Genomic DNA, 15596 nt, shown 5'->3' with positions numbered 1-15596 from the left:
AAAAAAAAAAAAAAGAAAAGAAAATGTTGAGTAAGGGCTGAGAATGTGGCCTAGTGGTGGAGTGCTTGCCTAGCATGCATGAAGTCCTGGGTTTGACTCCTCAGTACCACACAAACAGAAAAAGCCTGTAATCCTAGCTATTCAGGATTAACCACCAATTAGCCACCAGAAGTGCACTGTGGCTCAAGTTGTAGAGTGCTCACCTTGAGCTGAAGAGCTGAGGGACAGCACCCAGGCTCAGAGTTCAAGCCTCACGACAAACAAGAGAGACAGAGAGAGAGAAGGAGGGAGGGAGGGAGGGAAAGAAAGAAGGAAGAAAGGAAGGAAGGAAGCAGGGAAGCAAGGAAGGAAAGCAAAGGGAAAAGGGAAAGGGAAAGGAAAGGATTCCTCAGGAAGGTGGCTGAGTCAAGATCTCAAGACTTGCCCACATTTGTGATTCATCTGGCTCTATCACAGACACAGCTTTGAGAAAACACACCCAGGCAGTGGGTCACCGGGAAAGAAAATTCACTTGGGCTACTGTCCTGCTCAGTGACAAGTTATCAGAACCAAACCACAGCTAAAGACACACTGCCAGCCAGACCCACCAACAATACTAGCTCACCCTCCCAACCCACACACTTCCTGCGTGATCAGGAAAAACCCAAATCAGGAATGCTGCAGAATCCTAGCCTAGAGTCCTTAGCCAAGTGATCAGGAAGAAGTTTATATTCCCAGCCCAACCCAGGCTGATGTGAGGGGGGGGAAAAAAGGAGGGAGGGGAGGGAGTAGCCTACAAAGATCACCTAAATACTTAATTCCAGGTGAAAAAGAGAAGGGAGAAAACCAAAGTTGGGTGCCTTTCAGAGAATCCAGTAAGGGGTCCAGATGAGACTGAAGCCAAAGGCTGATAGGAAAGGCAGGCACTGCCTCATGTGAGGTACAAAGCAGCCTCTACTCCAGGTGTTCATCACCCAGCACTTCCAAGGCTGCTCCTGTAGCATCCCACATGGTTCTGCACAGTATACTATGAAGGAGCAGAGGAAGGTGACCCCCTAAAAAAAGAGTCCACACCGAACCGTGGCAAACGACATACATCAAGAAAGACTGAGGGGTTTGGGAATGTGGCTTAGTAGTAGAGTACATGTATGAAGCCCTGGGTTTGATCCCTCAGTACCACATAAACAAAAAAAGCCAGAAGTGGCACTGTGGCTCAAGTGGTAGAGCATTTGCCTGAGCACAGGGAGGCTTAAGAACATTGCCCAGGCCCTGAGTTCAAGCCCCAGGACCAGCCAAAAAAAAAAGAAAAAAAAAGAAAGCTGAGGCTAGCCGGGCTCACGCCTGTAATCCTAGCTACTCAGGAGGCTGAGATCTGAGGATCACAGTTCAAAGCCAGCCCAGATAGGAAAGTCTGTGAGACTCTTATCTCCAATAAACCAATAGAAAACCGAAAGTGGCGCTGTGGCTCAAGCAGTAGAGCACTCACCTTGAGCTGAAGACTACAGGGACAGCGCCCAAGCCCAGAGTTCAAGCCCCACAACGGACAAAAAAAAAAGAAAGAAAGCTGAGGCTGGGAATGTGGCTTAGCGGTAGAGTGCTTGCTTGGCATGCATGAAGCCCTGGGTTTGATTTCCCAGTACCACATACACAGAAAAAGCCAGAAATGGCACTGTGGCTTAAGTGATAGAGTGCTGAGCAAAAGCTCAGGGACACTGCCCAGGTCCTGAGTTCAAGCCCAATGATTGGGGGGGGGGGGGAAGACAAGCATGTGTTGAATGTAAAATGCCCAAAATTTAAGTCTACTTGGATTGTATGCATACTGCCAACATGTGCACACATGTACATTGAATAAATTTACTCCCTAACTTTGTGTGGATGTGTATGTACCGAAGGAACTGGGCTTGAACTCAGGACCTAGCTGCTGTCCACTTGTGCTCTACCACTTGAGCCACAACTCTACCTCCACCATTTTCTGGTGATTAATTTAAGTCTAAGTCTTTCCTTGCTTCAAACTGTGATCCTCAGATCTCAGCCCCTAGAGTAGCTAGTATTATATGAATGAGCTACCAGTGCTCAGCTCTCCACAACTTTATTGTTAGAGGGGTGTGTGTGTGTGTGTGTGTTTTGTTTTCTGTTTTCTTCTTTTTGTCAGTCATGGTCCTTGAACTCTGGGCCTAGGTGCTGTCCCTGAACTCTTCAGCTCAAGGCAAATGCTCTACCACTTGAGCCACAGCACCATTTCTGGTTTTCTGGTGGTTTATCAGAGATAAACCTCAGATCTCAGCCTCCTGGTAGCTAGGATTACAGGCATGAGCCACCAGCACCTAGCCAGGTTTTTTGTTGTTTTGTTTTTTAACTGTTATTATAAAGATGATATACAAAGGGGTTAACATTACCTATGCCAGACCAGCACCTAGCCAAGTTTTTTGTTGTTTTGTTTTTTAACTGTTATTATAAAGATGATATACAAAGGGGTTAACATTACCTATGCCAGATAACAAGTACCTTACTTTTTGGACAATGTCACCCCTTTCTTCTCTCTCCCATCCCTGCCCACAAATTTTATAGTTCATTTTCAATATAGTATCTACTTACTTACACCATACTTACTCTTTTTTCTTTCTTTCTTTCTTTTCTTTTCATGTCGGTCATGGGGCTTAAACTCTGGGCCTGGGCATTATCCCTCCGCTCTTCAGCTCAAGCTCTACCACTTAAGCCACTTTCTCATGGACTTTCCTGCCCAGGCTAGCTTTGAACTGGGATCCTCAGATTTCAACCTTCTGAATAGCTAGGATGACAGGCTTGAGCCACATGTTTTTGTGTGTGCTGGAACTTGGAACTCCAGGCCTTCCATTCTTGCTCCCTTTTTTTTTTTTTGGTCAGTCCTGGGGCTTGAACTCTGGGCTTGGGCGCTGTCCCTCAGCTCTTCAGCTCAAGGCTAGAACTCTACTACTTGAGCCACATGGCTACTTCTGGTTTTCTGGTGGTTTACTGGAGATCAGAGTCTCATGCACTTTCTTGCCTAGGGCTGGCTTTGAAGTGCGATCCTCAGATCTCAGGCTCCTGAGTAGCTAGGATTACAGGTGTAAGCCACTGGCACCCAGCTCTTGCTCTGCTTTTTTGCTCAAGGCTGGCACTCTATAAAAGCCACATCTCTATTACCAATTTTTGTTGATTAATTGGAGATAAAAGTCCTGGATGAAGTGGTGCTGTGGCTCAAGTGGTAGAAAGCTTGCCTTGAGCTGAAGAGATGAGGGACAATGCCCAGGCTGAGTTCAAGTCCCACAGCCAACCAAAAAAAAAAAAAAGAATCTTACTTAGACAACTAGGAATATGGCATAGTGATAGAGTGCTTGCCTCATATGCACAAAGCCGTGGGTTTGATTCCTCAGTACCACATACACATACAAAGCCGGAATTGGCACTGTGTCTCAAGTGATAGAGTGCTAGCCTTGAGCAAAAGAAGGTCAAGGATAGTGCCCTGGCCCAGAGTTCAAGTATCAGGACTGGCAAAAAAAAAGTCAGACTGGGAAGGTGGCTCAGTGGTAGAGTGCTTGCCTTGCATGCATAAGGCCCTGGGTGTGATTCCTCAGCACCACATAGGCAGAAAAAGTCAGAAGTGGTGCTGTGGTTCAAATGGTAGAGCACTCACCTTGAGCTGAAGAACTCAGGGCAGTGCCCAGGTCCAGAGTTCAAGTAGCACAACTGATGAGAGAGAGAGAGAGAGAGAGAGAGAGAAAGAGAGAAACTTACCTTCTTAATTAACTAGAAAAACCTAGAAGTAGAGGTGTGGCTCAAGTCATAGAATGCCAGGCTTAAGGGAAAAAGTTAAAGAAGCTTTGAGTTCAAGCCTCAGTCCAAGAACCAAAAAAGAAGACGAAGAAGTAGTCTTAGACTTTCTTGGATTTGTCTGCACAGGCTGGCTTCAAACCATGATTCTGATCTCAGTCTACTGAGTAGCTATGATTACAGGTGTGTGAGCCACTGGCACCTGGCAAGAGAACATTTTTTTTTGGTCCTGGGCTTGAACACAGGACCTGGGAGCTATCACTAAGCTTTTTTTGCTCAAGACTAGCACTCTACCACTTGAGCCACAGCTCCACTTACAGCTTTTTTGCTAGTTAATTGGAGATAAGACTTTCATAGACTTTTCTGCCCCAGCTCACTTTGAGCTCACCCCCTTTGTAACAGATTATGGACAAAGCCTCCAGTACCAGGCAAGAAAAACACTTTTAAATTTGACTGAGAAATCTATATAGGGCCCTTGGGACTGGCCCAGCACAAGGCAGCTCACTGACACCAAAACTGGCCCACACATCAGGAAACCCTGCTTCCTAGCTGGCCTTCTTCCTGTAGGAAGGAAGGTGGTTATAGAATGGGGATTCAGTTATCCATAGAACAAGAGCTCCAGGGCAGGGCTGAGACCAAAGACAAATGAAATCTTCAGCTGTTTCTATAGCAATTTCCCACATATGCCAACGGTAGGGCCTCAGACAAAAGTCTCCTCCTGAATGGGCGAGACCAAACAATTTGGGCTTGGAAGTCTTAAGGAAAAGCTGAAGCCACCTACCCAGGCTACTATCAAGTGACAGGAGGACACATGACACAATGACAAGCCCCCATTGCTCTTAGAACTCTTCTTGCCCTCACTGTAAAAAATGGTTCCTTGTCATAGACCACTCTGTGACAGAGGGATTGATTTTCCCTTCTAGAAGAACATATTCAAGAACCTTGGCTCAAAGGCTCCCCCGCCACACACACTCAACTCCCTGAGGCTCCCTGAACCTACAAAAATTCCACCTTGGGCACTGGCTTGCCCTCAAGTGACCCATCTAAGAATGAAATCCCTCACTGGTGGCTTACTACAAATGACCTAGTCTGTCCACACACTGAATTACTACGAACAAATAGGCTACATGGTAGAGGAACCTTCAGGACATTTATTCAATGAGAGAACCAAACACAAAAGGCACCACAGTGAGCTGGGCACCCATGGCTCACACCTATAATCCTAGCCATTCAGAAGGCTGAGACCTGAGGATCACATTTCAAAACCAGCCTGAGCAGGAAAAATCCCTACTCTTATCTCCAATTAGAAAGTAGAGCTGTGGCTCAAGTGGAAGAGTGCTAGCCTTGAGCAAAGAAGCTCAGGGACAGTGCTCAGGTCCTGAACTCATCTCCAGGACTAGCACCAAAAAAAAAAAAAAAAAGCCCCACAGTGTGGGCTGCCTCCATTGACAGAAAATGTGCAAAACAGAAGAATCCACAGACAGGAAGTGGATTTGTAGGTTGAAGAGGCTGCTCACCGGGACAGCGTTTCTTTTCAGCAAAATAGTGTTCTAAACCTATACAGATATAATAGCTGTACCATCTGTAAAAATACTGAATTTGCCAGGCATTAATCATTCATGCATGTAATCAATCCTATTTAGGAGGCTGAGATCCAGATGATCATGGTTCCAAACCACCTGAAGCAGAAAATCTTTAAGACTCCATCTCCCAAATAATAAGCAAAAAGCTGGGCTGAAGGTATAGCTCAAGTAGTAAAGTGCCAGCTGGGTAAACAAGCTGTACAAGAACAGGCTCTGAGTTGAACTGCAAATAAGAGAGAACCACTGACCTGTATGTACACTTTTAAGGGTGAATTTTATGATATGTGAGTTTATGTCTCAAACTTGTTCTGGTTGTTGTTTTGTGGTGCTGAGGCAAAACCCAGGGTTTCATACATGCCAGGCAAATGTTCTATCACTAAGCTACAAGTTGTTATTTAAGGTTATTTTATAATTTTTCATAATAAAAAGGTTACCCTGAAAAGGGAGAAGAAAAAAAAGGGTCCAGGACTATAGTCCTGGCTAACCAGGTCCTAACTAACCAGTCCTTTGTTCACCATCTTACCCACTCCCAACCACCTCTCCAGAAAAATTGTTCAGCTACAGACCATGAGTGGCCCCCAGTGTCAGGAGAGGGGCAGAGTTACTGAATTGTAATTATCTCTCTCCTGCCTACACATGTGAGAGTGCCTGCCCATTTCAGCTCCATACCCACACAGGCCACACACCCATGTGTGTGTCTGAATCAGGCCCACTGAAATTACTAATGCTCAGGCAACGTAAAAACCTATACAGGGCAAGTCAAAGTTTTGGTGAAAGCCTGTCTAACCTGAGTTCCTGAGAACCCCAGGAAATAAATATAACAGACATCCATCTAAACTCAAGGACACTGGGCAGCCCATGCCCTTGAAATTCAGACAATAATGGACATTATTTTTCTCAGTCTCTGGTCCTGTTCTACACAGTAGGGCCACCTGTGCCTTTCAGGGTGTTGCGCAACATCCCTGTTCTCCCCGTCCACCTCCACCACCCCCCCACAAGATTCCCAGATTTCCCTTGAGGGCAAAAGTCCCAATAGAATGACTGGCTTAACCTTTCTATAGCAGAGAAGCAGAACTGATCACTTCTGCATGGGCCCCCAGCCTAGAGGGTTGCCATCCTGTTGGTGAGGGGCCTTCCTTCCTCACCTGGGACTGAGTTCCATGAAAACGAGGGGAACACAGCAGGATCTCTCTATTATTTCCTATGACTGTGCTTGCGTGACTCTCCAATTACCCCATAATAAAAAGGTTAACCTGAAAAAAAGACAAGAACTTTCAGCAAGAGGCCAAAGCGAAAGGGGGAGGGGTGAAACTCTGCAGTTCAACTCACCAACTCCCTACATCTCCCCAGTTCCTGGCTTGCCTCCCTCCCACTTATGCTATATCTGTCTGGAACAGAGTAAGCAGTGAATCTGAATTTGTGAGACCAGAACACTAAAACTACAGCTCATGATGCCAAATATGGAATCCCAGTTTTGTCTTTTATCCCTTCTCTTTGGAGAACAAGTCATCCGCCCGCACAAGGCAATCTAAAGGTTAATCTGCCTCCCCCTACCCTTGTGTTCAGGGACTAGGCAGGACACTCATCCTCCAGGGTCAGCATCAGAAAATACCTTCTGAGTCAATGAGAAGACTGAGGATGGCTCACTCCACCCCTCACCACTACTCACCAACTTACTCAGCAGCCCTCATCAGAGGGGCACTCAGCCAAGAGGAGGCTGACTCCAACACCACCCACAGCCTCATGAGTCACCAATGAGAAGGCCAACCTCGGTTTTTCCCCTAAGCTGCCCACCAGGCAAGCCACTACAAATGGCACTTGTACCTTTCCTATCAGAAGGGTCATCTTGCATTAGAAATGCTGCTGTGGACTGCCTACGTAGGAGATTACCCAGAACCTGATTCAATTCAAGAATCTCACTTTGTCAGATGTGCAAACCCAGTCCTAAAGCTGGACATTCCCAAATGAAGACAGCTGTGGCCATGTGACACTTTCTCCTCCTACAGAAGATCCTTCCAAAAAGCCACCCATACCACTCCCACAACCAAAATGGCACTATCACACTGCTGACCTTTCTGTGCACAAAGGACCTACCTTTACTTTACAAGGTTTAGAGATTAAGAATGCAGTCTTACAGTCTTCCAGCCCTGGGCACTTCCAGAACTATTAACAAGTACACACTCACAGGAATTGCTGGGACACTCCAAGAATCCAAATTTCTCAAGTAGTCTATTTCATGCCATGGTCATGGGGTTACCATTCTCATGGCAACCTTCTTACAAGGTACTGCCCCTCATTTCTCCTGCAGAATCCCTCCATTCATAGAAACTGTGGAAAGAGGTAGAAGAGGGTACTGTAGAGCTATAAGAGGGCACTGTAGAGCTATAAGAAGCTGCTGCATGCCAGGCGCTGATGGCTCAGGCCTGTAGTCCTAGTTACTCAGGAGGCTAGCCCAGGCAGGAAAGTCCATGAGAGTCTTCTCTCCAATTAACCACCAGAAAACCAGAAGTGGTGCTGTGGCTCAAGTGGTAGAGCACTCACCTTGAGCTGAAGAGCTGAGGGATAGTACCCAGAGTTCAAGCCCTACAACTGACAAAAAAAAAAAAAAAGCTTTTGCACCTCACTCATGCTTAGGAAGTAGGGAATTTCTATGCTCCATCTCACCCCTCCCCATGACAACTACAGCTGGACAGAGCCCACAAGACATCAGAAATATATTAGGGCCAGCACTTCTGGCTCCTGCCAAATGAGGTCCCAGCCAGGGAGGGAAAGGCACTGGTGCATTGGTGATCTTTCCCGCCTGACATTGGAAAGCCAAAGCCAGCCAGGTTCAACTGAAACCTTCATGAAAGCCAGGACCTAGCCACTGCCACTGCACTAGCCTTCATGTTCATCCTTAGAGTAAAGAGCAGGGGCAACAAATAAACTCTCTCCTTAACATTCAAAGATGGCAATTTTAAGATGCCAGCTCCTAGGAGTCTTCAGGGTCAATGGAACTCATTTCACATAAAACTAAACTCGAAGGTCTATAGGTCTATACAGCTTTATGCTTATCATGAAAAACTGGAAAAGAGCCCAGAGTCCAGTGACTAGCAGGTGAATGAATGGATCAACAAACCATGATCACACACATGACCATGGTTTTTGAACTCAGCAGAAACAGAAGCCCAAGCCTGGTACTACTGGTGGCTCACACCCATAATCCTAGCTACACAGAAGGCTGAGTTTTGAAAATCAAGAGTTCAAAGACAGGCTAAGAAAGCCAAATCTAACAGACTCTTCTCTCTTCTCTTTGTGTGGATCAAGTGGTGGAGCTCCAGCCATGAACAAAAAAGCTGAGTTGAGGCCCTGAGTTCAAGCCCCAGTATCACTATCACTCACTCACACACACACACACACACACACACACATACACACACACATACACACACACACACACATACACACACACACACACACAAGCACGCATACCAGCCCCAGTACCTGTGGCTCAGGCCTGTAATCCTAGCTACTTAGGGAGCTAAAATTCGAGGATTACAGTTTGAAGTAAGCTGGGTAGGAAAACTGGAGAGGGGCTGGGAAGTTGGCTCAGTAGTAGTGCTTGCCTTGCCTGCACAAGGCCCTGAGTTCGATTCCTCAGCACCACATAAGCAGAAAAGGCCAAAAGTGATGCTGTGCTGAAGAGCTGAAGAGCTCAGGGACAGTGCCCAGGCCTAGAGTTCAGGCCCCACAATTGACAACAAGAAAAAAGAAAAATTGGAGATACTCAACTTGCAAAATAACCAGCAAAAAGCTGTAGCTCAGATGGCATAGCTCTAATTGAGCAAGCCAACACACCAGCCTGAACCCCCAGGCAATTACAACAACAAAACAAACAAAAAAAACTCTAGATGTGACTTTGAGACCCAAAACAATGCAAGGCTACACCCTGATTCAATACCTCTGACTTTCTAAAACAAGGTTAAATTAAGGGCATTAAGACCCAGAGAGTTGAAAGACAGGTGACAGGAGGGGAGAGGGAGTCTGAGGGTGGCTGGATTTGTTCTGCAACTTGACTGTGGTTATAAGACCCCACGTACCTGTCAAGGCTCCCCCCCCCCAAAGAGTTTGTTAATGGGAAGAGCACGAAATCAAAATTAACTCTGTTATCTTTCGGGCCTAATAGAATGAGTGGTGGGAGGAGTTAAAAGTTTCCCAGGTTTGAGAATGGAACCCGGTGGGAGTTTCCACCCCAGGCAGGATGCACGAGCAGCCCAACAGGAAAAGCCAGAGTACCAGTCTCCACCTCACCCAAGACCCGGCAGCCTCATTTCCACAAGCCAAGCCAAAGAGCAGAAGAGGGTACCAGTGTGGGGACCCTATCCACTAGGTCCCGGGCAAAACTGCACCCTACCTCAGTGTTAGCCCACAGACACCTACCAAAACTGCTTACTTTGACTTCGACCCAAAATACATACACCCCCACGCCCCAGCCCCCCCCCACTACTTCCCAAAACCCCCAGAAGGGACGCCTTTGTATACTTTCCATTCTCCCTGACATCTTGCAAGGGTGACTGGGATGACAAGAACGACGTTCCTGACTTCCCAAAGTCAGGGACAACCATTCTCGACTTCTCAGGGTCACTCTGTCCCCTGGCCCCCAAGACTCCAGAGACAGAAATCCTTCATTGAGAATCATCAACCGGGAAAGAGGGATGGGGGGGGGGGAACACAAGGAACAGCGTGTCCTCAAAAGCTGGCACAAAAAGCTGACAGCGCCAGGGACACCCAGACCTGCGCCAGGGACACCCAGGCCAGCAAGCCGCAGGCTCCTAGGGAAAGCCCGGACCCGCGCCGGCCCGCGCCCGCCCGCCCCCGGGGATAACCAGGGCAACAGCAGCCGCCCGGCGCGGGCCAGCGCGCGAGCGCGCGCGCGGAGGGAACACCCGGGTCCTCAAACACCATTCTAAGACTCCGTCGCCCAAGTCCCTCGCGCCTCAGAGGACGACCTCCCCGGGCGGCACTCACGTAGACCGGCAGCGGCCAGGGGTAGACGGCGGGCTCGGCCCCCACGGGCGACTTGAGTCTCAGCTCCAGCTTTTCCCCCATGTCAGCGCGCGCGGCCGCCGCACCATGCTAGTCCGGCGGTGGGGGGAGGGGCGGGGCCGCCGGCGGGAGGGCGGGCAAAAGAGGAGGGTGGAGGGAGGGGCGGGAGGCCAAGGGGAGGGGGCCCGGCTTGGGCTTCGGCCGCTGTCGCCGCCGCCGCCGCCGCCGCGCTCCCGTCCGGCCCCCGGCTCCCTCTTTGTAGTCACAGGCCCGGGATGTCTAGCACCGCCGCCATCTTGAGCTGGCGTGAGGTGAGCACAATGAGCCAGGGGCTGGGCGGAACCACTTTCCACGGGGATGCGGGGGAGTCCCGGCGTGAGGAGGCGGTACGCAACCGTATCTCCGCGTCACGGCGTGCGCGCCACCCCTCCGCTGCCACGCCCCCGTAGACTCTCCCGACTTGTACGTATCTACGCAAGCACGTACACACGTGAGCAAGCTCCCGCTCACGTCCTCGGCTGCCCTTGCACGCCCCCAGCAGCCGGAAATGAGAACCCGGGGAAACCCTACCGACCCACAGGACTCGGAAAGTTGCGAGTTCAAATCCAACCGCTGTTCAGCTAACAAAACCATAAATCCCTGAGTGTAAGGTCCTTCTCCAGATTAGACATAATACTTGTTCATAATAAATAATACTGCTTATAGAGCATCTCTACGCACCAGCTATTGGACACACAGTTCTGGCCCAGCAAATAGATTGTCCTTCCCATAAAGAGCTTTCTGTTTTATGTATTTATATATTTTGCAGTTCTGAGATGAAACCCAGGGTCTCTCCCGGCTCTACCAGTAAGCCCCACTCCCAGTTCCAGTTTCCTTTCATTGTAAGGGGCATCTTCCATTTGTTTGCTGATCATGAGGCTTAAGTTCTGGGCCTGGGCACTCTCCCAGAGTTTCTTTTTGTTCAAGGTGAGCACTCGTCCACTTAAGCTACAGCACCATTTCTGCCTTTTTGGGGGGGAGGGGGGGTTGGTCATGGGGCTTGAACTCTGGGCCTGGGCACTGTCCCTACCCTCTTCAACTCAAGCCACAGCTCCACTTCCGGTTTTCTAGTGGTTTATTGGAGATAAGAGTCTCCCGGACTTTCCTGCCCAGGCTGGCTTCCAACTACATAGGATCCTCAGATCTCAGTCTCCTGAATTGCTATGATTACTAGCTTAAATCACCACCAGGCCTCTTCCTTTCATTTTAGGTGGAATAGTCGAGATAACTGTCACAACACGAATGATTTAAAGCCAGGTGCAGGTGGCTCACACCTGTAATACTAGCTACTCAAGAGGCTGAGAGCTGAGGATCACAGTTCAAAGCCAGCCCAAGGAGCAAAGTCCATGAGACTCTTATCTCCAATAAGCCACCAGAAAACCAGAAGTAGCACTGTGGCTCAAGTGGTAGGGCACTCACCTGACCTAAAGAGCTGAGGGACAGCGCCCAGGCCCAGAGTTCAAGTCCAGTCTGACAAAAAAAAAAAAAAAGGAATGGTTAAAAAATATATATCAGTGTCATCAATGTCCCCAGAGTAGGGCATTATCAAATTGCATCTCAAAGCAAGGTCTTGAAACTGAGAGCTTGGGACCAAGGATTAGCTTAGATGTCTGAATGTATTTTTATTAAATTAACATTTAAATCACTGGGATTGGAGTAAATTGATGAGCAGTTAACTCAAAACCACAGAGGAGTCAGGCGCTAGCTACTCTGAAAGCTGACATCTGAAGATCTCAGTTGAAGTCAGCAAGAGTCCTTGAGACTCTTTATCTCCAATTAACCACCAGAAAACCAGAAATGGAGCTGAGGCTCAAAGTGGTAGAGCTCTAGCTCTAGCTCTAGCTCTGAGCAAAAAAAGCTCAAGGACAGTGTCTAGTCTCTGAGTTCAAGCCCCATGACAGACCAAAAACAAATAAAGGAGGCTCCAGTGGCTCAAGCCTATAATCTTAGTTACTCAGGAGGTTGAGATCTGAGGACCACAGTTTAAGGCCAGTTTGGGAAGGAAAGTCCTTAAGATGAGACTCTCATCTCCAGTTAACCAGCAAAAGGCCAAAAGTGGAACTGTGTCTTACGTGGTAGAGTACTAGCTTTGAGAAAAAACTAAGGGACAAGGGCTGGGAAGGTAGCTTAGTGGTAGAGTGCATGAGGCCCTGGGTTCAATTCCTCAGCACCACATTAGCAGAAAAAGCCAAAAGTGATGCTGTGGCTCAAGTGGTAGAGCACTAGCCTTGAGCTGAAGTGCTGAGGGACAGCACCCAGGCCCAGAGTTCAGGCCCCACAACCAACAAAAAATCCTAAGGGACAGTGCCCAACCCAAACCCCAGGACAGGTACACACGTGCACGTGCATGTGCGCTTGCGCACACAAGGAGCCAAATGTTGGTGGCTCATACCTGTAATTCTAGGTACTCAGAAAGCTGAGATCCTCACATCTCACCAGCCCTGACAGGAAAATCCTTGAGGTGAGACTCTTGTTTCCAGAAAAAAGCAAGAACTAAAGTGAATCAAGTGATAGAGCACCAACCCAGAGCAAAAGCGCTAAAGGACAATACCCAAACCCTGAGTTCAAATCCCAGTACTGACTGGCACACAAAAACTAAAACACAGGAGGGCCTTTGTTTTATAGTAGGATCCTGCCCTGGGTCCTCTACAGACAAGGCTAAAAATAAAGATGGATTCTAGCTACTCAGGAGGCCGAGATCTGAGGATCACAGTTCAAAGCCAGCCAAGGCAGGAAAGTACATGAAACTCTTGTAAGCGCTCAGACAGGTAAAACTCTTTCTCTCTCTCTCTCCCTCCCTCCCTCCCTCCCTCCCTCCCTCTCTCTCTCTCTCCCCTCTTTCTCTCTCTCTCTCCCTCTCTCCCCTCTTTCCCTCTCCTCCTCTCTCCCTCCCCCTCCCCCTTTCCCTTCCAACTGAAGGTAAAAGTATGAATGAGTTTAAGTTTAAACTCCTCCTCTGCGAGACCCTCCTGCTACCTAGATAGTGGACATGACCAAGTGCTCTCTCTGGGGGTAGGAAGTGAGGTAGATGGCAGTCCAGGTAGGTCTGGGTGGAGAGAGGGAGGGGCCAGCTGTAAGGCAGAAATTCCCGGGCAGGGAGGAACTCAGGTCTGGACAGAGCTGAGGACCAAAGGTGGGCATAATGCTTACAACTCTATCTTTTTGGTTGGTCATGGGGCTTGAACTCTGGGCCTGGGTGCTGTCCCTCAGCAATTTAGCTCAAGGCTAGAGCTCTACCACTTGAGCCATAGCACCACTTCCAGTTTTTCTGGTGGTTTATTGGAGATTAGAGTCTCACTGACTTTGCTGCTGGGGCTGGCATTACACTGCAATCCTTAGATCTCAGCCTCCCAAGTAGCTAGGATTATAGATGTGAGCCACCAGTGCCCGTCTGCTTACAATTCTTATCTCCAAAATAAAAAAATCAGGATGGATTCACTTGCTGTAAAGTCAACGAAACTCAAACTATTACCTGATCTTACCAAAAATTAGAAGAGGTAACAGTCAATTTTACCCTCCCCCCCAATTCCAAATGGAGAGAAACAAAAGTGGTAATGAAGTGCCCTCCCTCAATCACTACAGGAAAAAGTTAACTGTACAAACATATGTTAATTTTTCTATAGTTCTGTTTCTCCTTTGCAAAGAGAAGTAACTTTTGTTCTTGTGTTGGCTTGACTGAGCTCTGTTCTGGAGTTTCTTTTGCTCAAGACTATATCTCTACCACCTGAGCCACAGCTCCACTGTGGCTTTTCTGGTAGTTTAGTAGAGATAAGAGTCTCGTGGACTTTCCTACCCAGGCTGGCTTTGAACGAAGATACTCAGATCTCAGCCTCCTGAGTAAGAATGACAGGTATGGAGCTACCAGCACTTGGCTTTTTCTCTTGTCTTTTTTAACCTGTTGGTTCTGGGATTTGGACTTAGGGCCTGGGCACTGTCCCTTACCTTTTTCCATTCAAGGCTGGCCCTGTACCACTTGAGCTACAGCTCCACTTCCAGCTTTTTACTGGTTATTTTGCAAATGTAATCTATCAAACCATTCTTCTGTTATGGCTTCAAACTAAGAGTCTCTGAATTTCGACCTCCTGAATAGCTAGAATTATAGACCTGAGCCCACATACCTATTAGATCTTAACTCTGTTTGGTTGGTTAATTTTAGGCGGGCCTGGGGCTTAAACTGAGAGCCTGGTATTGTCCAGGAACATTTTTGCTCAATGCTATGGCTTGAGCCATACCTCTGCTTACCACTTGAGACACTCCTCTACTTCTGGCTTTTGGGTGATAAGAGTTTCAAGGAGGGCTGGGAAGGTGGCTCAGTGGTACAATACTTGCTTTGCATGTATGAGGCCCTGAGTTCAATTCCTCAGCACCACATAAGCAGAAAAAGCCGGAAGTGGTATTATGGCTCAAGTGATAGAGTGGTAGCCTTGAGCTGAAGAGCTAAGGGACAGCACCCAGGCCCAGAGTTCAGGGCCCAGGACAAACAAATAAGACTTTCAAGGACTATTACTGCTGTAGCTGGTTTCTAACTGCAGTTCTCAGATCTCAACCTCCTGAGTAGCTAGGATTAGCCACCAGCATCCAGCTTAACTCCTTTTTTTGTTCGTTTTTTGGTACCAGTACTGGGGGCTTGGACTCAGGCCCTGGGTACTGTCCCTTAGCTTTTTCTGAACAAGGCTAGCACTGTGCCAGCTCTACTTCTACATTTTTAACTGTTAACTGGACATAAGACTCTCATGGACGTTCCTTCTAGAGCTGACTTTGAATCATGATCCTCAGATCTCAGCCTCTTTAGCTTCAACCAACAGGTGAGTGGTCAACACCAGGGCTAGATCCCTAACTTTCTTTTTCTTTTTCTTTTTGTCACTGGGGAGCTTGAACTCTGGGCCTGGGTGCTGTCCCTTTGCTCTTCAGCTCAAGGCTAGCACTCTACCACTTGACCTATAGTACCACTTTGGACTTTTTTCATTTATGTGGTGCTGAGGACTTGAACCCAGGGCCTCATGCATGCAAGGCAAGCGCTCTACCACTGAACCACTTTCCCAGCCCTAGATCACTAAATTTTGATCTTCCTGCTTCTACCTAGGAAAGGCTGAGTTTTGCAGGTAAAACTCTCGGCTGTACTTTCACTTTGTGTTCAGAAACCTCATCCAATCAGCTGAAGACCTTAAGAAAACAAAAGGA

General features: G+C 48.0%; 1 protein-coding gene across 1 annotated transcript in view; it reads right to left on the bottom strand.

The window, feature by feature from the left end:
- Dot1l (DOT1-like histone H3K79 methyltransferase) overlaps positions 1-10468 on the bottom strand; it is a 57593-nt gene extending 47125 nt beyond the window's left edge. The window contains exons 1-2 of the mRNA XM_013022702.1: positions 10359-10468; positions 6585-6604 (exon numbers count right to left, since the gene is read on the bottom strand). Of these exons, the coding sequence (XP_012878156.1) occupies positions 6585-6604; positions 10359-10439 (101 nt within the window). The 5' untranslated portion in view covers positions 10440-10468. The remainder of the gene's footprint in view (positions 1-6584; positions 6605-10358) is intronic.
- Positions 10469-15596: the final 5128 nt, after the last annotated feature.

Source organism: Dipodomys ordii, unplaced genomic scaffold, assembly GCF_000151885.1.
Source record: "Dipodomys ordii isolate 6190 unplaced genomic scaffold, Dord_2.0 Scaffold64, whole genome shotgun sequence".
Lineage (NCBI taxonomy): Eukaryota > Metazoa > Chordata > Mammalia > Rodentia > Heteromyidae > Dipodomys > Dipodomys ordii.
Note: the sequence above shows the minus strand (reverse complement) of the source record. Positions and strands in the feature narration are given on the sequence as shown.